At 35.1% G+C, this 27,818-nt stretch overlaps 2 protein-coding genes across 5 annotated transcripts in view; both read right to left on the minus strand.

The window, feature by feature from the left end:
* Nucleotides 1-109: 109 nt before the first annotated feature.
* Nucleotides 110-7,397, minus strand: LOC128555519 (choline transporter-like protein 1). The gene is made up of 8 exons (XM_053537966.1): nucleotides 6,882-7,397; nucleotides 3,965-4,087; nucleotides 3,614-3,762; nucleotides 3,033-3,272; nucleotides 1,770-1,878; nucleotides 1,465-1,528; nucleotides 729-837; nucleotides 110-272 (listed from the first exon to the last, which is right to left on the minus strand). The coding sequence occupies exons 1-8, from the start codon at nucleotides 6,912-6,914 to the stop codon at nucleotides 125-127; spliced, it is 975 nt and encodes a 324-aa protein (XP_053393941.1). The 5' UTR covers nucleotides 6,915-7,397; the 3' UTR covers nucleotides 110-124.
* A 1,144-nt stretch (nucleotides 7,398-8,541) lies between these two features.
* The window catches only part of LOC123525305 (trichohyalin-like), a 67,024-nt gene continuing 47,747 nt past the window's right edge, over nucleotides 8,542-27,818 (minus strand). For all 4 annotated transcript variants that reach the window (XM_053537970.1, XM_053537971.1, XM_053537969.1 and 1 more), the window contains 5 exons: nucleotides 19,541-19,673; nucleotides 17,743-17,910; nucleotides 16,382-16,662; nucleotides 15,135-15,320; nucleotides 8,542-10,993 (listed from right to left, as the gene is read on the minus strand). In XM_053537970.1, the coding sequence (XP_053393945.1) occupies nucleotides 10,796-10,993; nucleotides 15,135-15,320; nucleotides 16,382-16,662; nucleotides 17,743-17,910; nucleotides 19,541-19,673 (966 nt within the window). In that variant the 3' untranslated portion in view covers nucleotides 8,542-10,795. The remainder of the gene's footprint in view (nucleotides 10,994-15,134; nucleotides 15,321-16,381; nucleotides 16,663-17,742; nucleotides 17,911-19,540; nucleotides 19,674-27,818) is intronic.

Raw genomic sequence — 27,818 nt, forward strand, 5'->3', positions numbered from 1 at the left:
TTTACAAGACATATTCATTATTATATAACAGATCTTTTTCATCAATCACTTTACGGAAAGCGGACACGATAGTTCGAATTATTGATTTAGATCTTATGTCTTAATTTTTCTTTCTTCTGTCAATTCAAATAGAAATATGATAAATACTTGCTGTAATGACTGTCATACAAATAGATCCTATAAGCCAGTCACGGACTTTCTTCTCCATGCGGAGACTTGTGTCGTCTGCTGGCATGGCGTCTAAACTTCTCCGTAAGTTGTGATAGTGATACCTGTAACAGTTGCAAGAGTACCTGATGTAGCCAGAATGTACCAACTACGAAACACATTCAATTGTATAAGCTATTTTAGTTTAAACAATCATTTTAGTTGTGTAGCTGCTAGAAATGAGTACCACGAAAACTGTAATGTATTTGTTTTGGGATATGATTGTAAGGAACACTTTACAAAACAACTTACTAGTGCATTGAATTATAATGGTGAGCCAAAATATTCAGATATATTGAAGATACGTTCCCATACTGTTCATTAATAAATAAATTACAAAAATTAAAGAGGCTACATCTGAAGAATTTAAAGAGCTTTAGAGTTGAATGCTCAAGTGTTCTTTGACACTACTTGATTTGAGATATGACTTTTAGTTCCATTAACATTGTTTTTCTGTAATATCCAGTCTTGGCGTCTCGTGTAGATGTATGTTCTAGTCTCTCAGGATGTTTTTCACTTACCAGCAGACGCCAGTTGCCACTAGCGCTCCAATCACCATGGCTACCACCATGAACCAGACGATAAACCAAGCAACGAATTGAAGCAGGAGAGCTAAAACCACTGACACAACTGCAAAAATTCAACAAGAAATATATAGAGGATATTACGAGTGTCTTTTCATACTGAATTCATAAAACGCGTTGAATAAAACTCATGTAATATCCTCTATCTCTCTCTTTTCGAAGATGGAGCCATACTATCAGGGTGAGCGCCACCATTCCTGCTGATGTCATAAATTGATAATCAAGTTTTTTCTACGACAAATTTTAAACAGCAATATAATAAAACGAGACAAAAGCTATAAACATTATACAAAGTTCGTGGTAATGAAGACTGAACAAGATTATAGGAAAAAGCGAGGGTCCTCTAGGTTATGAATGTTCTGATATTATTAACTGGCTAGGATTGTTCTCGCAATAATTGTAACTGTGACCTTGACCCATTTATCGGATGTAGTTTCATATATTGATTTTGATTTAAATGATTCAAAGACTATTTGAAGAAAATGCTTTTAAAGTTGCGGAATGTTCACGCTACAAGCTAAGATGAGACGAAACAAAAATCTTTTTTACCAGTTTTGTGCGTTTTCATTGATTTAGGTAAGATTTCTCAATGCATATATGCAAACATGCTATATCTATTAGATTAAACTTCATGATTAACCTGCAGTAGGCCTGCTTTGGAAAAAAAACTTACCCACAGCAAAGGCACACAAGAGACACATTTCAAACCATGAATTCATGATATCGTTTGCTCCTTTCTGAAATGATACATGTATTTTTTTTTTGTTTCATGTAAAACTTGCACATATTTCATTCTAAAATAAAAGCTGAAATTTGTGATCAAATGACATTTAATGTTTAAGCATATGTTATACGCAGGTGAGTTTACCAAATACATGACATGGAAGTAATGTTTCTGTAATCCAAAGAAATAGAACATATTTATCTAGTGACTAGTAGAAAAACGCTTATAAAGAGAATTGCTAGTCATACGCATACCTCCACAAGATTTTCTTCAATAGCATTTAGAAGACTGCTTATCGCCGTGGCAACATGGTCAATTCTGTTTGTAATGGATGAAGGTACACAGCGATATAAAAACTCTTCCCTGCAACATGTAATAAATAAACCTTGGGAGTCAACGTGCAATAAACCTGGATAGTCAACGAGCAATACACCTAGGTAGTTAATTAGAGGATAATATACGGCTTGGTTGTGCCTTCTTGCCATAATGGCACACCTAGTGTCATAATTGCCCGAGGGCTTTAGCCCGATGGCCATTATGAAACTAGGTGTGCCATTATGGCTAGAAGGCACAACCAGCCGTTTATTGACCTTTTTATTATATACCTTCGCTTCATATTCATCTTGTTATTTTCATTTTACATATTTTTTCTACAAACTTATGGGGCATAAGAATCATTTGTATTGATTTTTTCATCAACAGTGCCATCATTATTTGACAATCGATCTGGAAATGATTCAGCACCCTTTCACCCGCCATAATGACGTTGCTACCTGACGTCAACGTCAGAACGCGCTGACGCCCGGTTACCCGGGGGCCATTATGATTATGGCGCATGAGGCGCACTGCGCCATTATGGATTCGTCAACAGAGGCCGTAATGACCGTTTTAAACGGCTTTTTTGTTACTATTTATAGTAACGTATATAATAAAGTGCAATAAACCTGGGTAGTCAACGTGCAATAAACCTGGATAGTCAAGTGCAATAATCCTGGGGGAATCAATATGCAATATACCTGAAAAGTCAACGTGCAATAAACCTGGATACTCGTCATGCAATAAATAGAGGATATTACATGAGAGTCTTTTCATATTGAATTTATTAAACGAGTTGAATAAAATATTCTAGCATAAAACTGCTGTTCTTGTCACTTTTCGGAAGTGTTTTAACAAGACAGAAAACGTGTGTTACAGAGAGATTCTCGCGCTCACGTGCTGTTATCACACCTTTTTATATATGCGCGTAAATGTATTACGGCCCAAAAACGGATAATTCAAATGGAATTGAGGTCCAGCAGACCCTTCAAATATTGTCTTGAGAATTACAATGAGAATTCAGTTGACTTCATACAGAAATAAGCAAACATCAGATGACGACGACCCTCCCACCCCTGAAATAATTCCTGATAGCATAAAACAGAAGTAAAAATATAGTTATATCAATATAAAACATTACTTTATTGTTGATATTGAAATCACTAATACAAGCATGTTGAAATGATTTGGAATATACTTACTGAGGTTTTATTGGCAAGGATGGACATCCAGAATTACCATTCGATCCATCAAAATAAGCGGCCGTTTTAATATCGTACAAACATAACCGTGAATCTGTGTTGGTTGCAAAATTCTGCATATCTAAAACAGTGCTGATTGTCGTGGACGGACACTTTGAAACACAAATCTTTGTAGATGCGACGTTGTCGGTAATTGAAGTAACGGAAGTGAAAACGTTTACATTGAAGTAGTAAAGGTATCTGAAATAAGCAAATACAAACTAATGATATTTTGTCTTAATGTTAAAGCTTTCTTACAAAAACGTACGTTTCTACAAAATTGATTAAACATATCATAGAATCACAGTAAGTTGTAGTTTCACTATTTAGTCGACTTCTGTTGGAACAAAATGACTGCGTTTTTTTATTTCAAGCAAACACTTGCTGTACTTACAACAATGTAATTTAAGGCAAAATTTGATATTTACTATGAATAACTAAGCTTAGAGATCATACGTCCCTTTTCAGTGGACGCCTTCGTCTGTCTCGCATACTGAGTCTAGTTTGGGCATGTGCAACATTCTCGGAACTAAGCAACTTACGGTTTGCCTCGCAGGTCAATACCAGTGAGCGCCGGCTTAACACCTTCGATGACCTTGTTGTCCTGGTTACAAACATTTCCGTAACTGTCTGTACCGTAGATAATTCTGTATGGGTTGCCAAGGGTAATGGCTCTCCATGACACCAAACCCTGAAACAAATACCAGAAGCCGTTCAGCTTATACTTTGCTCGAAGTAACATGCCTTTCATTATAAAAAATATGCGGATCTAAATTGAATTTAACATTACTGGTTAAAGTTTGTCTACTATCAATTTATCAACATGTAGATTAAATTGAAGAATATAAAAAACTAACACTGTCCACAAATAATATTTGCGCAATTCAACGTACCATCCCTATAACGAAAACGACAAAAAGTGCGAGGAAAACGACATCCCTGCATTCTCTTGTCGCCGCCGGACCGTCGGTGAATTCATCAATTTCATCACCTTGTGAAGATTCTCCGGGTTTTGCCTTAAATGTTTAGAGTTTTTACGTATGAATTTACCTAAAAGGACTTATTGGTACAAATATATATACACGTCTTATTTCTTTTGATATTGTTAGTTTATATTCTAATATTCCACATAAATTAGGATTAGAAGCTATATCATTCTGGTTAGACAAACACCCAGAGTTAATATTGGAGCGTTTTAATAATTTTTTCATTATTGAAGGTTTGAAAATAATTTTAGAAAATAACAATTTTTCATTTGATAAACTATATTTTAATCAATCAAAAGGTACAGCCATGGGCACAAAAGTTGCTCCAACTTATGCTACTCTGGTTTTGGGTTACTTGGAAGAACAACTATACGAAAAGATCAAACAAGAAAAAGATGAAAATTTTGCTAAATATGTTCAAGAACAATGGAAAAGATTTTTAGACGACTGTTTTGTATTTTGGGAAAAGTCAATTTCAGATTTACTTTATTTTGAAAAAACTTTAAATTCATTACATAACGATATAAAATTCATAATGCAACAGAGCACAATTAAATTACCATTTCTAGATATAATGATAATTAAGAATGGAACTTCAATTATCACTGATATATATTTTAAAAGAACTGATTCAAAGCAGTATCTAAATTTCAAATCATGCCATCCTAAACACACAAAAACAAACATTCCATTTTCTTTGGCAAGGAGAATATGTACTATTGTTTCAGACAAAAATATACTTAAAGCACGTTTGAAAGAATTGGCCGCGGTTCTGGTAGAAAGAAAATACCCATTACAAGTTATTAAAACAGGAATTATTAAAGCCATACAAATACCTAGAAGTACATTATTAAGCGTTCAGAATAATAAAGGTGTAAATATTATACCATATATTTCTACATTCAATCCTAAAAGCAGGGAGCTATTTGGGATATTAAAAAGTAACTTGGATATTTTAAAAAATGATGATACTATGAAAAGAATACTAAACGACACGAAAATCATAAAATGTAAAAGACAACTTCCGAATTTAAAAAGTATTCTTATTAAATCAGAATTTAATGAAAACAGAACTTTTCCATCAGTACAAAAATGTAATGACCCTAGATGTAGTTTATGTATTTGTATTATTGAAGGGTCATCTTTCAGTTTAAATAATAAAATATTTCATGTTAAAGAAAGCATGGACTGTACTGTTCGAAATGTATTATATGTATTGGTTTGTAATGGATGTAATGAATTTTATATTGGTCAAACAGGAGATAAACTCAGAAATAGAAGGACAGTACATGACCAACAAATAAGAGACCCATCAACAAGACAATTACCTTTAAGTACTCATTTAGATTTATGCTCTAAAACCGTTCCTAAATTTTCTATATTTCCTTTTTACAAATTTCATAGTAATGATGTTTCAGCTAGGTTATCTAAAGAACGCTATTTCATTGATATTTTTAAACCGAAACTTAACCAAAACTGATGACGTTACAATATTAACGTTGTGTACACATGTGTACGCAAAAATGACGTTGCTTAGCAATTACACATTTATTGACGCCATATTGTTTTATTTGCCCTGATGAGTATAAACGAAACCGGTAGGCAAATATAATGTTACTCATGTAATGTTGTTTATTTTTTCTATATACTAGTATATATATATAACGCCTTTTATGGTGCATATTACGGTTCCGTTTGGACCATCGATATTTTTATTTTAGAACCCCATATCTCGAAAGTCGAAATATCGAAACTACGATGATAAAAGTCCAAAACACGATGGTGAAAGTCGAAATCACGATGGTGAAAACTCGAAACTACGATAGTGAAAGTCGAAATCACGAATCCACGATCATGAAAACGCGATATCTTTTTGGCGTTTCACCATCGTGGTTTCGTGTTTTCATCATCTTGCTTTTGACTTTCGTCATCGTAGTTTCGACTTTCAACATGGTAATTTCCACTTTAATCCTCGTGATTTCGTTTTTCACCATCGTGCTTTCGACTTTCATCAAAAGTCGAGAGTCGAAAGCACGGTGATGGAAGTCGAAACTACGAGGATGAAAGTCGAAAATTCGATCTGGTGTGATGAAAACACCAAACCATGATGGTCAAATTTGTCATTATAGTGGTTTCGAGTTTTCACCATCGTATTTTCGACTTTCGTGGTATGGGATTCAGGAATGTTCAAACGGAAACCGTAGCATATACCTGCTGCACATCTGTATGAAAGCATTAAAATTATGTACTGAAGGGAAATATTACATTTCAGTTGAAGAAAAAGGGTATTTCAGTAGATGAAAATGGCATTTCAGTTAAATACTATACTTATTAAAGAAAAATGTCCTTTAAAGAAAAAATATCATTTCAGTTGAAAAACTTGAAGTTATTTCAAGTTGATAGTTTCTTGATTTAATTGTCGTCCAGAAATTATAAATGCTATTGATGTAGAATTTTGCGAGCGATGCAAGCCAAAAAATGACTAGCTGACTGGTTTTAATTTTAGGCTGTAAAAAATGTATGCTAGCCGGATCCATGCTGGTCGCAAATGCACTATGTTGATTTTCTCATGGTGCGGCTCATTAATATCCTCTATGTCTTTCAGCTTCAGGTTGTTTTTACGTCGGAAATGTTTGAGTGAAAATGAATTAAAAAATAGTCGTGTGTGATATTCATGATTCTGTGTCATTTTGATGTGCGCATTTGTCTATTTACCACCATATATAGATTTTGTTTACAAAAACTTAAAGTTCAAACATTACTTGTTCAAAGAAACCTATAAACATTTTAAGGAAAAGATTGTAAAATAAAACTTGAAACAAACCTGAATTGGTTTTACGGCGTTATCAAAGCCCATGTTCAAAAGTCAGTCATCTTGAGTTAGAGAGGATATATTCCATATATTTCAACAAATTATCGCGCATGTTGCACGCTTTATTTCTCCATTTGGCTGGCTTTCAACTCGTGTTAAATCTATCTATAAATACGATATCAATATCTACGTAGTTTCCTTTGTAATAACTATGGAAAGTGTCACCAAACGAAAATAAAGCGAAAATAAAATGTAATTTTCAGTTCCCGTTTTTTTCCTCGCTTTTAAGTTTGGAGCACCAGTATTTTATGTACGTTCTTGTCTGAAGTACTTATAGGCGTCTGCTAAAAGAACAAACGACCATATTTCCTCTTCCACTTCGTTATAAATTAAGATTTTTTTCCTCGGGTCGCAATAGAGTCAAATATCCATACTGTCCAAGATTTCTAATAATCAATGTAATCAGGTTATGATTATGGTCACATTCCTTGTGTTCCACGACAAGTATTGACAAACATGACAACAAAATATCTATTGATCTCATCTCGTCTCTAAAGATAAATACCCACTATTGATTTTACCATTAATTTGATATACTATTGCACACGAGAATCATTTTATCAATTTTCTAAAATCACTTATTTTGTTTAACGAAAGTTTTTTGTTTATGTGCAGAATTAATTGTATTTTTCTCGCATGGAAATTGTGTTTATCTTCAAGCCGGATGATACATATAACGGGTTCTATAGTTCAGACTTGTCAATTATCGGACAAATTCCCTTGTTCCAGTATGACAGTATGTATGTTCCAACCGTAGTAATCAGCATTTGACAGATGTTTTACTTACAGTCCTGAATGCCTCGACTAGGCTGGACAGTTTCCTCTGACCGTTAAAATAAACGGAGGACTCTTTATTCTATCGGTTTTCTGACGTAAATTGTTCAAACAAAACTAATCATACTGACTTACCTTCTTATCTATTTTATTACATTTTAGCTCATCAAGCAATATTGTTGACTGGTAAATGAAGGGCTGATACCACAAAGGCCTCTCTCTCTCTTTCTCTCAAACTTGAAATTGTTGAAATAGATTGAAGCCTCTCTAAAAAATTTGAAATTCTGTTGAAATAAATTGAATCCATGACACAACTTATTTCCAGCCGAGCCAACAGCAGGTGTCGCATTTACCTCCCCAGCATCCAGTCTAGGCCGATACTGCTGGAAACAGTACCAATTAAAGATATCACCAAACACTAGTCGGGATATCAGTCAAACCCGGAATCGCAAAAGATTTGGCTGCAACACATTGATCAGACAAATAGACTGGTCATGCTGCAGAACACTGGCTAGACAATGGACAGATTAAACTGTATTGCACTGACCAGACATATGAGCATAATTGGCTGGAATGCGGACATACATTGTGCACTCATGTGGCAGTATTTACAGATCTGGAAACGAGACTGAACTTAAAGTAATACTCTGACAATATCTGCTATAACAACATAAATCTGGTATATCAATATGAATCTGGTATAGTAATAACATAGTGGAGCTGCTAGCATTATCCGAAAATGATGGCTGCAAACCACTGATGACATAGGTCCTAGAAAGACCAGGCTCATCAACAGTTCTAAAGACTTTCTCGTGATAAGTGACAAATGACAGTCAAGTCTATTTTCGTTCGTTTACTCCAAAAAATACAAACTTTTTTTCAACAGCTGATGTTTCTATAGGAAACTTTATCACAGAATTCATATAAAACAACCATGTATTTCATGAAGATTTGCAAAATTCAACAACAGATTTGTATGTTTCCTCTACAACAAACAGTTCATGAAAAGATTTTTATTTGAAATAATTAACAACCATTCTTCAAATATTATAGGGAATTTGGGTAAAACTTAAATTGTTAGTTATATTATTTTCTCAATTCATGTTAGTATGGTCCTTCCCTGACAAGAGAAAATAAATGCACATCATATATTCATATCCCATAAAGCTAAAAAATTAATTCAATGGAAAGAATCTTTTTTGTTACGATATGACAAAAATATTAGTAAAACAAGAAACTTTAATTATTGTTTGTTATTTCTGATTTAGCTACATTTGTAAATCTAGCAAAATTACCTCCATGCAAAAACTGTCTTTAAAAAACTTGGTATATATATATATACCTTAGGTTAACTCTATTATTACATCTGAAAAATAACTTTTGTGAGCAAAAAAATCAAAATGTCTTCATTACATTTTCTAAACAAACAACCAGATGGCATTCTATTCCTTAGACAAATAAACAAGAACAAAACATGGCTCAAATGTGACTGTATGGTGCTCACCTGAAAAGCCTTTATACCTTGAACTTGTAAGTTTTAATATCTTACAATTTGGAACTTGCATTAGAAGAAGATAAGATAACCATATGTAGAAGTCATTTAAAGGTTTGTCTATATTTTTCTCTGGCAATTCCTAAAAGGGGTCTACCATGCAGAACCACCTGAACAAATTTGAGAGTGGACCTTACAACAATGCTACAGGGTGGTTCATGAGAAGAAGTTGTTAAAAACGATTTTTCAGTTTCTCGTCTGGTGGTCCCTAAAAGGGGCCAAGTGGATCTACCAGGTATCTGAAGACATCTGAGAGATGCTTCAGACAACAACACTTGGTGAAGAAATTGTTTAAAAGTTTTTCTATATTTAGCTCAAGGATTCTTGAACAAGGCTTTAACATCCACCAAGTGACCTATGAAAAGATCTTATTTAAAAGTCCATGCAAGGAATTTTCTGACAAAGTTTGATGAAGATTCCTCATGTGGTTCATGAAAACAAGTTGTTTAAAGTAAAAAGCTAACACTTGACATAGACGATGGACACAGTACCATCACAATAGCTCACCCTGAACCTACAGTTCAAGTGAACTAAAACTATCAGCTCCTGCCAGCAGGTGAAGTAAACATTAAATACTTAAATAAATGCATTTTACAAAGTCAAAATAGAGAATAAATAAGATGCCAAGACTGCCTGTACCGCTCACCAGAGGTTTTTGCCTAACACTTCAAGCTGTATAAAATATGTACAAATTTTATGAAAAGAATAAAGACTAGATAGCCCTAGTGGTAAAATTCCAACAGCCTACAGTTGTGTAATAAAGATATTTTTTTTTATAATTTTGATAGAATTCCTGAGGATGCATCTGGCCAAACTGGGTTGAAATCTAAACAGTCTGCAAACTAAAAATCACTTTTTGGCCACAATTCAATTTCAAATTGCAGTTAGGGCCCCTTATGTTTGACGTCTAACACAATGAGATGCATCAAGTCAAATGCCAATCATTCATAAATTATTAAAAGCCAACAGAATTATTTCATCCAATTTTGACAAATTAATGGACGGCTGTTACATGACCAGTTAAGCTCACACTGGTCCTTTTGATGCAGATGAACTGACCATAATACATTAATGCATTAAGAATACACTCTTAACATATACAAAAAAACCATCAGAAACATCAAATTACTTCTGTATATACAATATATTACTTAAAAGAGAAGAGGTCCTAAAAAGTGGGTGTGAAAATATATGAAAAAATAAAAACAGATGTCAAGTGAGTTTAAATATTACCTCCAGGCCTACATATTACATGACAGTCCGTCAAAATCTATCTTAGTAAAATCCAGGTCACTGAATGTGATTCAATCAATAGTAAAACAATTTAAATTATTCAATTTATAATTAATGCATTACTGAATATAAAATAATCTATTTAACACATTTTTACAGAAGACTTTTTTAGATATTAAAATTCTAAACAACATACAAATACTCAAACTTAACGTCTTGAATAATGAAAAACAGTATAAAGGTAAAGTACAAAATTGAGTAGTGACAAAAGTTTTGATCCATGGTCATATGTTATGACCTTCATATATTACTTCTTTCTGGTAGGTGTCTTGCTACGGCTTCTTGTGTTTGGTCCAGATGTGGTCACCATTTGTTTGGACCTGCTGATGACCATCTTAGTGGGGTCAATCTTAGGCTTGGCACCAAGCACCCGACTGTCACTTGTTTCTGGCTCAATAGGACCTCTTTCTGCAAGATCTATCGCTTCCTCTACCATGGCAACAGACTGGAAGAAAAAGAACAGCCCATTTTATAATGTTGTGGATAAAACATAACAGGCTAAACAATATTCATACTTCTATAAAGCAGACATGTTAATCATATTTTTCTTCCAAATTTGTCATCAATTCTATTATAATTAAATTAAAATACAATCTTTCTTAGGACAGATTTACTGTAAAAGCTATGTAAGCTTGATAACATTTTTCTTTAACCCTAACCCTGCTAAATTTCTATAATGAACTTGTCCATCTTTCAATTTGGACAGTACCATTAACTGTTAAAAGGGGTGCTTACCAAAACGATACTGACTGAATGGAGAACAGCGCAGACCATGATTAGACTGCATGGATGCGCAGGCTGATCTTGGTCTGTACTGGTCGCAAAGGCAGAATCACTTGCCGCCAGCAGGATAAGGGTTAAAAAAATTTATATCTAGAACTTATGGATTTTTTTCAAGATAAATAAACCTGTGATATAGTGGTTAATGCATCTAAATAAATATGAGCATTTAAACAAACATGACTGTGGTCAATAATAAACAACATGAATGAAACTTAAAAGGAACTGTATTCATACATACACTACTACCAAACTAAGCAAGATGACAATGCAAAAGTGCAGTTCTATAGTAGTTTCAACTGGCAATGTGTCACTTAACTCTGACATTAATTCTCTGTACAGTATGTCATAACACTGCATGATACTTATCAACATGCAATCTACTTTCATCTTATACATATTTACAAGACATAGCCACTGCTTCTATTGAAATGAAAACATTTTTTATGAAAATTAATTGCTCTTAATATCAAAGCTTCCTTTTTTCAAACAAGATTTAATAGATTGTTCACTGCATAAAGCGATGTTGCTGATAAAACACAGAGCTTATCATTGTGAGCTAAAACAGTCAAAGACACACAATATTAAACAGCACCATGCCCACACATAAACTGCCTGTCCTGCATTTAAAAACAAACATCAAAGCAAATTAAAACAACACACTCCTTGCATCCAGAATTCTGCTGGTAAAATAAATGATTAAAAAGGTAGTAACTAGAAGATGCTTTTGCAAAAAAGCGCATGTCTCCCCCAATGCAAAGTCCTATAGGCAAAAAGTCAGTAGGGGCCAGGAGCGAAAGTCTAAGAGACACTGATGGTTGGCTGCAATAGGGTTCATCTACTTGGCATGTCCAGTCATCCCACTAAGTTTCAAAACTCTTGGCCTAGTGGTTCTCAAGTCACTCTTCAGGCTCCTGTGACCTTGACCTTTCATCAAGTGACCCCAAAATAAATAGGGGTCATCTACTCTGCATGTCCAATCATCCTATTAAGTTTCAACATTCTAGGTCAAGTGATTCTCAAGTTATTTTCTGGAAATGATTTCACATGACCAGGCCCCTGTGACATTGACCTTTAATAGACTGACCCAAAAATCAATAGGGGTCATCTACGCTGCATATTCAATTATCCTATGAAGTTTCAACATTCTGGATCAAGAGGTTCTCAAGTTGCTGATTGGAAATGGTCATCAATGTTCAGGCCCCTGTGACCGTGACCTTTAATGGAGTGACCCAAAAATCGATAGGGGCCATCTACACTGCATGAGCAATCATCCTATGAAGTTTCAACATTCTAGTTTGAGTGGTTCTCAAGTTACTGACCAGAAATTGTTTTCCATGTCCAGGCCCCTGTGACCTTGACCTTTAATAGAGTGACCCCAAAATTAATTGGGGTCATTTACTCTGCATGTCCAATTATCCTATAAAGTTTTAACATTCTGGGTCAAGAGGTTCTCAAGTTATTGACTGGAAACAGTTTTCCATGTTCAGGCCCCTGTGACCTTGACCTTTGACAGAGTGATCCCAAAATCGATAGGGGTCATCTACTCTGCATGACCAATCATCCTATTAAGTTTCAACATTCTGGGTCAAGCTGTTCTCAAGTTACTGACCGGAAATGTTTTTCAATGTTCAGGCCCCTGTGACCTTGACCTTTAACAGAATGACCCCAAAATCGATAGGGTCATCTACTTTGCATGTACAATCATCCTATGAAGTTTCAACATTCTGGGTCAAGTGGTACTCAAGTTATTGATTGGAAATGGTTTTTAATGTTCAGGCCCCTGTGACCTTGACCTTTGATGGAGTGATCCCAAAATCAATAGGGGTCATCTACTCTTCATGACCAATCATCCTATTAAGTTTCAACATTCTGGGTCAAGTGGTTCTCTAGTTATTGATCGGAAATGGTTTTCAATATTCAGGCCCCTGTGACCTTGACCTTTGACGGAGTGACCCCCAAAAACAATAGGGGTCGTCTACTCCAGCAGCCCTACAACCCTATCAAGTTTGAAGGTTCTAGGTCAAATGGTTCTCCAGTTATTGCTCGGAAATGAAGTGTGACATACAGACGGACGGACAGGGCAAAAACGATATGTCTCCCCATGTCTCCCCCAGTGGGGGGGGAGACATAATTAGCCTTTGTATTACCCAACTGTAACTCAATTACCTGTTTACGACCCTTATTTGGTAAATTTACATATATCACTGGCAAAGTTAACTGCTTGCAGCATTTCCTAACAGCGTTTTTACATTACTTTTTGTGACACAAATAGTAATCAATAATAAGCACGTGTCTTTCACTGCAATTTTTTAATACAAATTTCATGTGAAAGAGTAGAATAAAAACACTGAACAGCTACAATTTTTACAAATTTACAAATATTAAACTGCATTTTGCAGGTAATTGGCAATTTCTCCACATAAATCATAAGTAGGGACTAATAACAAATAGCAAATAATCTCTTTCCTCAAATACGTATTGGGAATATTTGCCCATGAGTATGGTAACGATAAAAAAAAAACTGCTACAGATCTGGCTTGACAAGCACAGTTAATCTGATGAACAATGTGAGAATTGTGAATGCATGGAATGTTAAGAGCCATAAAATTTTCAGTCCTATGGTAAGTCATAAGGTTAGTCACATGATTGGTCACATGATCATGCAGGATACTGACTGTGTACTGATTGTTTATACTAGAACCAGTCCAGGACTGATCCAGCCTCCATAAATATCTCCGACACAACAGCGTCCACCTAGTACAGAAGTTTGTATTTATAATCATACAGATACAGTATAAAAATAAAGTTTGTACTTACTAAAAATAACAACAAGATGGCTGTGATTGCCTGAAGTCACTCACCTGACCTAGATTTTTTTTATCTTTAATATATATCATGACACACTGTATTGTAAAAGGCGACAATTATGCTCTGTACATTAATCCTATAATATTACTGACATAATTGACACCGACAAAAAAGAGACCATCAATTTAAAGTTTGCTGAAGATCACTGGAAGAAATCTCTTAAAGGATTTTCACTTTTTGCTCTAGGGTCCCATAAATGCAGGCAAGCATAATCATTTGAATAAAACTTAAATAGGTTTATCCCAGTATGTTACAGAACAAGTTTGGTGAAGATCCATTGTGTGGTTTATGATAGGAAGTCATTTTGGTTTTTATCTTTGGCAGCCCGTAAATGCAACCAAGCAAAACCATAAGAGAGGTCCATGCAAGGACGCTACAGACCAACTTTGGCATAATTCAGATCAGTAGTTTCTCAGATGTTTCAGTAAACTAGTTGAAAAAGGACAACAGGCCCAAGACTCTGGACCATCCACCTATACAGCTCATCCTCAGTCGAAGTGTTCAGGTTTGATAGAAAGTGAGCGTAACAGTAGTGAATAGTTTTTAATCACTGTTTAGCTATTAGACTTCCTGACCTGATTTTGGTTCATAATATATTACATTGGATGCCCTATTCATAAACTATAAAGTACTTGTACAAAAAAGATGCCAAGAATATTGTAATAAATTTGCACAAAGTCCGTAGGATAATAAATTTTTTAAACATTGTATTCCTGAAAAAAAGAAGACTAAAAACCAAATCAAAAAATATTATTGCTCATAAAATAATGACAATAACTTAAATTATAGAGAAGTATTTGAAATTTGACTTTGAAAGCTTAAAGTGATTTCAAATGTTTAAACATTGACATCATTCAAGTAAATTGTAATTTTTGTTTGAACTTTCTTGAAAATTCTTAAACATACCAGTAAAATATAACAGAAACACTACTTACAAACACATAGAAAGTGGCAGCACCAGCTGACACATCCCTCACTTCATCCAGTTCCTGTTTATCCAGCAGTTCCTTTGCACGTGCAGCAGCAGCTGTTGATATTTTAGCAGCATTACACTCGAGACATCGTCGCTTCAAACCATCCTTACCTGTCTTACCAACAAGTGCCTGAATATTCTTCCAGTCCTGACAAGTAGATTAAACGTGTGTATTTTATTGCCTTTGAACTACCAGAAAAACAAATGCAGCAGTTAGCAATACCCAACATTACTTTTTTTCAAACCCTTTTTCTTGTTATTCTTTTTGGTAAGTGAGTCAGTATCTGTATAAAAATAAGAGCTGTCTCATGACAGTACATTCAGCAACTGGAAGGGTTTCCAGTATGTAAAATAGATTTTCTATCTAAGAATATGTATATCGTCTAAATTCAAGTAAGAGCTATGAAAACTGATGCTGTGATCTTGTTTAATTGCACCCAACATCTATGTGAAGTTTCAACCAAGTATCTGCATTAGTTTTGGAGATAGTAACCTGCATTTTCAACTCAATAAAGGGGCATAAGTTTACTAAAATACAATTGTGAGTTATGGGACATCTATCACCATGTTTTATCCACCCCATTAACTTTTAAAATTTCAGTTCTGTATCTGCATTGACTTCTGGGACAGCAATTTGTCTGCAAAACTTCAATGTGGATTTTTTAAGTCTCAGAAGGAAGATAAATTTGTTAAATTCATGTAAGAGTTATGGGACTTGATGCTGTAACCTTGTGTTATTACCCAAATGGTGAGACTTTCTACAAGCAAATCAAAATCATGCATTCATTTTTTGGTATTCTGATGGAAAAAATACACTTCTTTAAAATAAATATTATATTTTTAGAATTTGTACAAACTAAAAATTCAAAAGCTTTGACAAGATAGCATCCAGTAAGATTAAATCAAATGTAGAAAAAATCCCTATCCCCTCTTCTATATTTGACCAAGATGGACAAAATCCCTCCTTTGATTTTGTTGAATAAAAACTCTAAATCAGAAAAACATTAACAGAAATTTAAACATTCAATTTTAAGATGAAAGTAATTAAGTTTTAAATGGAATGAAATAAAACTTTTGATACAAATGAAGACATCAAAGGGGGCATTTTTCCCCCTTTATCAAATTGAACTGGAGGGATTATGTCCAGTGGAATTTTGTCCACATATCAATGAAATCGTGTACAGACAGAAAATGTGAACGAGTTTTTACCTTAGTTTCTTTCTCTTGATGTCCCAGTATAAGAAATGTTGCTGTCATGACTGTATGTACCACTGGTGGTGGTTTCTGGTAACTCCTGATCTCAGCCACAGTTGACTGCTTCAGCTCCAAGATCTCTGAACGTATACGCTGAATCTTACGTAGACGAGCCAGGATCTCATTGGCATCACGAAGTTCTCTTGCTAGTTGTACCTCCAGACCATTCTTCTTGATAACGTTTATAGCTTTTTCTAACTCCTCAATCTCTCGGCGGGACATCGCTTTCCTCAGATCTAAATGATTTTTTTAGGTTCATAATCAGATATGTTTTTAATATGGTGTTACTTGAAAACATGTAACACCCAACAGCAAAACATGTAAGCACTTCAGTCTGCTGTTTTATATGTTATGTTGTGGTAACAGATTATATTTAACCTCTCTGACAGCATATATATAATTTTGCCAATATATCATAGGGATGTCAATGTTCAGTTACTTCCATAATTGGCTGGCTGATAAATCTCCCGAATGGTTGACCACTTAAAAGAAAATACCGACATATATTTAAACATTACTAATACATTGGAAGGCTGTTGTTTTCACTGCTGGGTGATATTTTACCCACTTTTATTTTCTTTAATTAAATTCTAGCATAAAACATGATATTATCCTTGGATAAATACATAGATAATTCCTTCATTTACAATTGACTGAATGTTGCCACCTGCCACATGGTTAGGAGTACATATTTAAATTTTGTGTTACAGAGCTGTAAGTGTCCAGATACACTGTAGACAATGCTACCTGTTTATTTTAAAACAGATCTTGTAGCAGTTATTTTAATGTGCAATTTCTCTGATATACATTTATTTATCATTATCTAAATTTGTTCACTGCAGAGATTAAAGTTATTAATTTATTACATTCATATAAATTACACTATTTTAAAAATTAATAGGCGATTACTGAGAGAAGTAAACCCATCAAAATTTAAGTGTTTACACCTTGGCTATTTCGGCCATTTCTTTGACATCATTGAGCCATTTCTTTTATACCTATGATCAAGTACCTTTGGACAAGCTGACAGGGAATATCTTATGATGACTATAATAATAATAATAATTATCATTATATTATATTTTTTCTTTAACTGTAAACTTTAAATAAAGATTTTTCAAAACAATGATCAATCTGTTACCAATTAAAGACAATTTCCATACTTGAATAAATAATGTATGAAACACAGCTTCAGTATTATCTGTATTACAATGTGATATTATTTGTTACTGCTAGGCATTGCCGCTTTGATTCCTGTCTCCAATTAAATTTACTTTTGAAGCAAATTTTACTGTCTCTAATTATTTTGTACTTACTGTCTCTAGAAGTTATCTCCCTCAGTAGTTTTTCAGCTTTCTCAAGGTCCATGTCTACATCTTCCACCTTCTCTGTCTTGAACTCATTGATAGAATAGTTGAGCTGATACTTGTCTTTCTCCTTGATAGCCACCTTTAGGCTGTATCTTATTCTCTTATGCTTCAAATCTATAATTGAAAAATACATCTAGGTTTCTGTAAATTGCCAGTATACACAGTCACAGTTCCTGAAAGGAAAGAATTCTCATTATATTAACAAACTTTTTTATTACACATTTGTTTCAAATCCTCTAAACTCATACATAAAACTGCAGCAGAGATAGAAAATATGTGTAACTTCATTTTACACTTAATATTTTTCCAACAGATTTTAATCAAAAGCATTGTGAGCCTTTTTTAACATACTTTTTTTCAGTTTAAAGTCATTCTGGCACAGTTTAGGTCATATTGCAACTTTTTCAGCTTTTGATGGTGAAGATCCCCAGCATGTTTAAGGCATAAGCGAACAACTGTGTAGAACCACCAACCAACCATTAGCAAGCTGGAAGGCTTCTTCACATATAGACTTCTACACAACAAATGAGATTTCAAGGCCACATCAGAGGCCCAAGTGATTTGAAGTCAGCAGCCAAGGAAGCCAATGCCTTCTATAACATAAAAACTATTTTTCAGATATCAGTCATTTCAATTACTTGCATGATCTGAATTATTTTATTCTTTTTCACATATAATAAAAGGATTAGTTAACATTGCTTGGTACAAAACAGACTATGTTAGAACCTGTATAAAACTGACAAATGATATTCAAAGCATTGATTTAAACAAGAGCTGTCTCCATAGGATGACATATGCCCCCGATGGCACTTTGAATGAGTAGTTATGGCCGATGTTAGAGTTTAGGACCTTTGACCTACGGAGCTGGGTCTTGCGTGCGACACGTCGTCTTACTGTGCCACACATTCATGCGTAGTTATTTAAAAATCCATGCATGAATGACAAAGATATGGACCGGACACGCCCATCAATGCACTATCATGAAAAATGACCTTTAACGTCTAAGTGTGACCTTGACCTTTGAGCTACGGACCTGGGTCTTGCGCGCAACACGTCGTCTTACTGTGGTACACATTCATGCCAAGTTATTTGAAAATCCATCCATGGTTGACAAAGATATGGACCGGACACGCCCATCAATGCACTGTCCTTTAATGTCTAAGTGTGACCTTGACCTTTGAGCTACGGACCTGGGTCTTGCGCGCGACACGTCGTCTTACTGTGGTACACATTCATGCCAAGTTATTTGAAAATCCATCCATCGATGACAAAGATATGGACCGGACACGCCCATCAATGCACTATCCTTTAATGTCTAAGTGTGACCTTGACCTTTGAGCTACGGACCTGGGTCTTGCGCGCGACACGTCGTCTTACTGTGGTACACATTCATGCCAAGTTATTTGAAAATCCATCCATCGATGACAAAGATATGGACCGGACACGCCCATCAATGTACTGTCCTTTAATGTCTAAGTGTGACCTTGACCTTTGAGCTACGGACCTGGGTCTTGCGCACGACACGTCGTCTTACTGTGGTACACATTCATGCCAAGTTATTTGAAAATCCATCCATCGATGACAAAGATATGGACCGGACACGAAAATTGCGGACAGACTGACAGACTGACAGACCGACAGACCGACAGACGGACAGACGGTTCAAAAACTATATGTCTCCCTTCGGGGGCATAAAAATTCAGAAAACTGTATGTATATGTACACACTGAACAATAAAGTATACCATAAAGGAGTTTAAGAAGTCTCTGTTCTTCTTCCTCCAACTCTTTCCTTTTCTTTTCATCTGTCTCCACTTTCAGTTTCTCACGTACAATACGCAACTGCTCTTCCAGGTCCTTCTCTTTCTCGCTTGTGTCCTGAAACATAAGAAGAATGTCAGTGTCTGATGGTTGGCTACCTACGTATTTCGAGATTTTTTAACTCTTATCATGCTTGACATGACTGAGTCTGCCTTTGCGACCAGTGCAGATCATGATCAGCACTGTTCGCCATTCAGTATCTTTATGGTAAGCACCCCTTTTAACAGTTAATGGTACTGTCCAAATTAAAAGATGGACAAGTTCATTATAGAAATTTAGCAGGGTAAGGATTAAATCTCAAAATAGACTAGACAAAACAAAACTGATCATAAAGCTTATCACTATAAAAGATACAGGTCACTAAAGGGAATAAAATATGTTCTAATCAAGACTTACAGCAAGGGGTCTCCCCCTACACCTAGAAGTAACACTGCATTTCATTTACTAGTTTGTCACAATCCTATGACCCTTTTTGAATGGTTAAGCTGGTATTACCAACTGTCAAGCATGCATAACAGTATAAATTAGTTTAAAGACAGATATCAACAAGTAGCTGCGTTCAATAAACGCTTGATGCCCCCGGTGGCATCCTTGTCAATACAAAGCAACCCAAGTCCAAAACGAGGTCAAGTTCAAGGTCAAGGTCAAACTGAGGTCAGGTGACGTCTGAAGATGAGGAATGGTCACAGGTTACATCTGCATTAGTATCAAGTCATTCTAGTTAGGGGTATTGATGCTAGATGAAATGGTCCCATTTGGTTAACCTCGTACGGACGGACGAACGGACAGGACAATCACTATATGTCTCCCGCATCAGTAGATGCCGGGGTCATAAAAATCTGTGACAATGTTCTCTCATGCAGGGAGTAGTGTAAACAAGAGGTCAAAATGGGCCTAAGTCGCTACCCTGAAGAGGACCTTAACCATCCGTAAAGAGGCCAAACACCCCAAATTGAACAAATTTATGGGAGGACCTTATAACGATGCTACAGACCAGGTCTGATGAAGATCCACTGAGTGGTTCATGAGAAGTAGTCATTAAAAGGTATTTTTACATTTATTTTTTAGCTATGCACACTACCTTAATATGTTCTTTATTAGACAAATGTATTGTGTGTAGGTTATTCAAAAATGATACTTCTTATAATACAGTCATTAAAACAAAACCTTTATCAGCAATGCTGCATTTGACTTGAGTGGATTCTGCATGGCCTGGCCTGGCAAAACTATGAGAGCTGAATGTAACAAGACAGATCAAGGGACTTTTTTAATAACCATTTTTACTAAAAACTCCTACCTAATACTTATTTCTACTGCTATCTTGTTAATTTGACTATAATTTTAAGCAAATAAGACTAAACATTTGTTTGAAATGGTAACTATATGATGCATGTAATATCAAGTTGCAATCATTACATCATTTCTGACATCACAGATGATATCACAACTAAAGCAAGTCTAGTCCAAATACTGTTTGTTTTTTTCTGTATCAGATAAGAACTGAATACATAGTTTTGTATTCTTTTGTGAAATACAAGCTGTATTTCTGACTAGAAATTAGTATTTATATAATAAGAGAAATACCAGGTCAAAAGGCTGAGAAATTCACGAAAACTGTACTCAGGAAGAAAACACACACAGAGTTCTGTAACACCTAGATTCTCCTTATTAAGGTGTAAAACAAAAAAATTGTTTGTATTCGGTATCCAAACCTACCCTAAATTTTTGGCCCGACCCTAAATGTTTTTATGGGCTTGGAGAATAATTTTTACAACTTTTTGATAGAAAGTTGCAAAACTGCACTTTTTATGCTTTAAACATGGTCAGTGATGTTAGAAATCAACTTACTGATGCTCTTAAGGTATAACCCCCCCCCCCCCCCCCCCCCCATTTGTATTCATTTTTTGACACAAAAATAATTTCCAAAAAGTCTCCCTAGATAAAAAAAAAATTCAAAAAAAAAAAAATTCTGACCTACCTACCCTAATTTTTTTTAGCATGTTACTGGAAACAAAGAATTTTTTTTTTATGCCTAACAAATTATTTATCAAAAATAATAGATTTATCTTTAATTACATAATAAATGCATGGCAACTGTTTAGGGGTAAAAGCAAATTGTTTGTTTTAGGTAACATGCTAAAAGAAATTAGGGCAGGCAGGCAGGTTGGTAATTTTTTTTTTTGAAAATATTATTTTTTTGTCAAAAAAAAAATGAATACAAATAAGGGGGGGGGGGTGATGCTTTTAGAGCAGCAGAAAGTTGATTTTTAATATATCTGACCATGTTTAAAGCATAAAAGTGCAGTTTTGTTAAAAAGTTGAAAAAAATTCTCCAAGGCCATAAAAACAGGGTTGGGCCAAAAATTTAGGGCAGATAGGGCTACCGGAAACAATTTTTCTTTTTCATGCTTTACCATGCTTTTTAAATGTTATGTCAAATGATCTTTCCCTGTAGCGATATTTTCTGAACACCAGTGAAGTTCAAGTTCAATTACTTTATATGTGAAGGTTACAACAATAGTTTCCCTACTTATAAATTTTAAAGTTTTCCTGATCTCCAAGACATCTGGTCTAAACACGACAGCTTCAAATCAGTAATGAATATGAAATACTTGCCAGGACAAGATATTTAACCCTTATCATGCTGGACACAATTGATTCTGCCTTTGCAACCAGTGTAGATCAAGATCAGCCTGCACATCCATTCAGTCTGATCATGATCTGCACTGTTCGCCATTCAGTCAGTATCGTTTTGGTAAGCACCCCTTCTAACAGTCAATGGTACTGTCCAAGCTGAAAGATGGACAAGTTCATTACAGAAATTTAGCAGGGTAAGGGTTAAGGTGCAAAGCAACAATCAATCAAATGAAGGCATATATAATGTCAAAGCTATTACTATATAAATATGATGGCAGCGTGTGTCACATTGATATTGTCAACCCAAGGGCAGAATGTCACCTAGGCGAAAGCCGAGTGGTGACATTCTGTTTCGAGAGTTGACAATAGCAATGTCGCACACGCTGTCATATGATATTTATTTTATTATACCAAACAAAATTAAGCACATAAAAAAGTTTTTAATTCATTTAATCACCTGTGTACACATTGAATAGTGATGTCATTACAATATGACATTGTGTACAAGGGAAGCAATCATTTGGCCAAAAATTGAAGCAGTTATTTGCCCTTATATGACATTCAAAATATTAGCGCAGTCACATGACCTGAAGTCACTTCCGCTAGATCACATGTCAAAAAGGTTGAAAATGTTTCTGATAGTCAAAATATCTCTTTATCTGGTAATGGGATTTTATCATTGTAGACAAAAGAGAGGTATAATAAATTATAATGTCTTGCAACAGTACCAACAGAATCAAATACACCACTGTTCTAGTCTGGTTTAATGTCCTGTCATAAGTATTGTTTCTACAGGTGAACAGGATACATGTTCTGGAAATGAATGTGGGGGGAGTTCTTCAGATCCTCATTGTAATAACTTATAACAAGGGAGACAATTCTATCACAAAAACTCACTTTTCAAGGAAATGCAAAATTCATTTCATTAACAGAATAATACAGTGAAAAAGTCTTTACCTCCCTGCAACAAAAAAACTGCATTTACAATAGCTATCATTCAAATATATAATGACCTAAATTTCATGAGTTCTGTTCAACCTTACATAAAATTTAGTGGATGTTGACATATTCTAAAACAGGTGAACACATAAAGATTATTACTATTCAAGTAAGCTAAAACACCAGGGACTGTCCCTACTCATACATATTGATTGTCTACTACATTACATGTATATGATTACACAACAACATTCAAACTGCACGATACCCCTGTAGCAAGTTAAGCTTCTGTATAAAGCTCCTACCATGATGTTTTTGGTCAAATTTAATAATTCTGTCCATCATATCTCATTCTTAAAGTATTTTTTCTTGAAAAATATGGATTCCTTAAGTTCTGGATATCTTGAATTGTTATAATATATATATGAGATATCATTTAAACACTAAATTTACTGCCAAAGCTTGCAAGCTTTAATATACAAATGTATGCTATATTTCTCTGTAAGCTGTCTGGTAATGCCTATATATTTGCAATAACAGTGAAACCTATGTTTTTTTCACATTTTCATGACGCTATACTATACCTCTTTCCTTCTTTTTGTTTTCTGTAACATATTACAAGCTAAAAACATTAAAATTCACATGCTGATCTATGCCTTAGAATATCTTCTGAGTTTATTTACCACCTTCCAAGTTTTTAGTACCATGTGTCTATCTTTGATGGCAGGTCATTTACATGTAAGGCCTAAATTAAAAAATTGTTTGTTTGTAGTGCTCCGACCCAGATTTTTAGGAGTGGGTAGGTAGGTAGGGATTTTTTTTTTTGTTAAGTAAGAACATGCATGGCTGACAAATTCTACCAGTAATTTCACAGAGCACAAACTTGCATATGCTTGCATGCAGACGTTTTTTAACTGGGCAGACCTTACATTTTATAATCAGTCAAATTTTTTGTAAACTGAATGACACTACTGCGGATATATAGAATAAAAAATGCAACAAACAATCTCGACACTCCCAACCCACATTCCCTAAAACCTTTTACAAGACAGTAACTGTTGCTCTCACTACAGGTGCTGTCAGACCCTTTGTGTATGAAATTATGGCCTCTGATGCATTTTTGGTCTAAGTTTTGAGTATTCAAATGTCAATAATCTGGACACAGGAAGAAGCAGAAGGTGTATAATGACCTCACTACTGACCTCCAAAGCTTTCCAACCTGTTGGTTGTGAGGTTGGGTGGGGAGAGGTAGGTAAGGAAGAATGTTCGCTGTCCTCCCCTTGGAAATGTTAGAAATATATATGAATGAAAGTGGCCTCTGTTACATCTTTTGACAGGAATGAAATAGTGGCCTCTGTTACATCTTTTGACAGGAATGAAATAGTGGCCTCTGTTACATCTTTGGATAGGAATGAAATAGTGGCCTCTGTTACATCTTTTAACAGGAATGAAATAGTGGCCTCTGTTACATCTTTTAACAAGAATGAAATAGTGGCCTCTGCTGCATCTTTTGATAGGAATGAAATGGTGGCCTCTGTTACATCTTTGGTAGGAATGAAAGGGTGGCCTCTGTTACATCTTTTAACAGGAATGAAATAGTGGCCTCTGTTACATCTTTTGACAGGAATGAAATAGTGGCCTCTGTTACATCTTTGGATAGGAATGAAATAGTGGCCTCTGTTACATCTTTGGATAGGAATGAAATAGTGGCCTCTGTTACATCTTTTGACAGGAATGAAATAGTGGCCTCTGTTACATCTTTGGATAGGAATGAAATAGTGGCCTCTGTTACATCTTTGGATAGGAATGAAATAGTGGCCTCTGTTACATCTTTTAACAGGAATGAAACAGTGACCTCTGTTACATCTTTTGACAGGAATGAAAGGGTGGCCTCTGTTATGAGTTTTAAGTATTCAATGTCATTAATCTGGACACAGGTAGAGACAGAAGATTTATAATGACCTCACTGCAGACCTACAAAGTTGCTCAACCTGTTGGTGGTGGGGATGGGGTGGGGAAAGAGGTAGGTTTTGAAAAATGTTCGCCGTCCTTCCCTGGTATGAATGAAATAGCGGCCTGTTTTTCCCCTTTTTTGTTTAATGATAGAAATGAAATGGTGGCCTCTGTTATATCTTTGACAGGAATGAAATGGTGACCTCAGCTGCATCTTTTGATGGGATCGAAATGGTGGCCTCTGTTACATCTTTGCTAGGAATGAAATGGTGGCAACTGTTTCATCTTTTGTCTAAATTCTGAGTACCCTATATCATTAATCTGGACACAGGAAGTGATGGATTCATAATTATAAAAAACATACTATATATGTATATACATTTGGCATAGGTATAGAAGACCGAGGATCCAGGAACTTTTTTAATACAAGTGTGAAATGGTGGTTTCTGGTGCATTTTTTTTGGTCAAAACTTTGGACAATAATTAAAGGTCATTTCTTGGGCCACTAGGGGCAGGGAAGCGACATAGGCCTCCCCCATCCCATCCTTGAATCCAGGTCTGTGTAGACGAGGATGACCTTGATCAGCTGTGGAGCTTGAACTCATACTTGTTTTTTTGTTTTTTTTAGTCTCTGTTTAGTGAAAATTGAAAGGTTTCACTTTTAAACACAATCTGAAGTATGTGTATGCATGTAAAATTGTTGTTTAGTTCCTTAAAGTAAGTTAAAAGAAACAAAATTCACAGCACTTCAACTGCAAATCCATAAATAATCTTAGTCCTGGCTTCCAAAACTCTAAATGCCGCTTTTTTATATTTTGTTTTTTCATAGTTGCGGCTCCCGTCCAAATCCAGTATATAAACCGAGAGCGCTGACAATCTTAAGCTAAAATTATCTAAGCCCTTTAAAATCAACAGTGTATTAGTTAATACATAAATTGTACAAATCGGGTAGAATTAGATCAAATTACATCACATACATCACAACATTTAACTGTCAAACAGAGTTTCCTTTCAACCTACATCAAAGGCCAAATGCCGATGGAACCTTTCCTTTGAACTTTAGCCACCATGTGCCTCTGTTAATATTTCAAGATGTTAATGCAATTTTGTCACCAAATGTGTCGGATAATACTGGGATATAAAAGTTGAATTATGTTTGAAAATACTGGATAATTAAAATTTACAAAAAAATATCGGTAAGTGGCTTTATTAAAGTGTTTGAAAAAGGTCTCAATTATTACATAATGTGAATAGTTATCACTCAAGTTGCCAATTTTTACGATGCATGATAAACAAGAAACGCGGCAATGCCACGAAACCAGGTTTTCAACACTTTTCATAAGAATATAAGAATAAACAAGAGTGCCAGAATGTCACAATATACGCCCGTCACAGCAAATTTCTTTACTCTAGCACCTGTATTTGCAAAGTAACAACTATGTTGTACCACAGAAAAGTGGTCTTGGTTTTTCCCTACGGTCAATTATAAAATTAAAAAAGTTATTTAAGTAACAACTAAGGATTAATCTTTATAAAAAAAAAAAAAAAAAAAAAAAAATACAAAAAAAATGTAAGTCCACATAGAAATCCTTACCAGGTAGAGATTGGTCAAAATACACCTCAAAATTGGATGTAACATGCATGTTGTACTACAGAAAAGTGGTCTCGATTTTTCCCTACATCTAGTAATGAAAAAGTTACAATATAAGCTATTTATAGTAACAACAACGGGAAGTAATTCTAAAGAAGGGAACTGCCCAAGACACTTTGTCTCATGATGGTGTATAATTGTGCCAAGTTACATCAAAATCCCTCTATGCATGAAGAAGATATGCTCCGGACAAAGTTTTCATTCTTGTATCCCTTGACCTCTAAGTGTGACCTTGACCTTAGACCTAGGGACCTGGTTCTTGCGCATGACACTCCGTCTCATGATGGTGAACAATTGTGCCAACTTTCATCAAAATCCCTCCATGCATGTAGAAGATATGCTAACCCTAACCCTAACCTAACCCTAACCCTATTTTTAGTAACAATGACCTTGACCTTGATCCCAGAAACCCCAAAATCAATCCCAAGCTACAACTTTATATAAGTTTTCTATACACCAAGTTTCATCATGATAGCTCATTCCTAAGTTAAGTTATTGACCGGAAACCCTTTTTCTATTTTAAGTAACAGTGACCTTGACCTTGACCCCAGAAACCCCAAAATCAATCCCAGCCTTTGTCTTGATATAAGCTACATACATACCAAGTTTTATTCAAATATCTTTACCGAAACTAAAGTTATTGACCGGAAACACCTGTTTGACGCCACCGTCCGCCCGCCCGCCCAACGACATACCCCAATCTAATAACTCAGGTTTTCGTTGAAAACCTGGTTAAAAATGTAGATGTCTGTTCTCATTTATTAACTTTTAAATGTTGAAACTAATTAACAGAAAAAGTTGTTTATCAAATATAAATAGGTCACCGTAAAAATCTAAGGTCATGTGAGAAAGGTTAAGTCAAGAACGTCTGAGCGACTTTCTCACTGGGATCGTAACTTGTGACTTCCGAAACGCACACGAAGTCGGCAGTCTGTGGTCGCGTACTAATTTAGAAACTAAATGCTGAATGATCTGTTGTATGCTGAAACAGCATTTTGCATCAGAAAGGATCAAAACATGTA

The sequence above is a fragment of the Mercenaria mercenaria genome, chromosome 3 (genome assembly GCF_021730395.1).
Source record: "Mercenaria mercenaria strain notata chromosome 3, MADL_Memer_1, whole genome shotgun sequence".
Lineage (NCBI taxonomy): Eukaryota > Metazoa > Mollusca > Bivalvia > Venerida > Veneridae > Mercenaria > Mercenaria mercenaria.

Bases quoted from the DNA above. Each gene is read 5' to 3' on its own strand.
- LOC128555519 (XM_053537966.1), bottom strand. From the start codon at position 6,914: ATGGGCTTTGATAACGCCGTAAAACCAATTCAG. The intron at 3,763-3,964 runs GTACGTTGAATT...TATTTGTTTCAG, and splicing joins TCGTTTTCGTTATAGGGATG to GGTTTGGTGTCATGGAGAGC. The intron at 838-1,464 runs GTAAGTTTTTTT...GAATTTTTGCAG, and splicing joins CTTGTGTGCCTTTGCTGTGG to TTGTGTCAGTGGTTTTAGCT.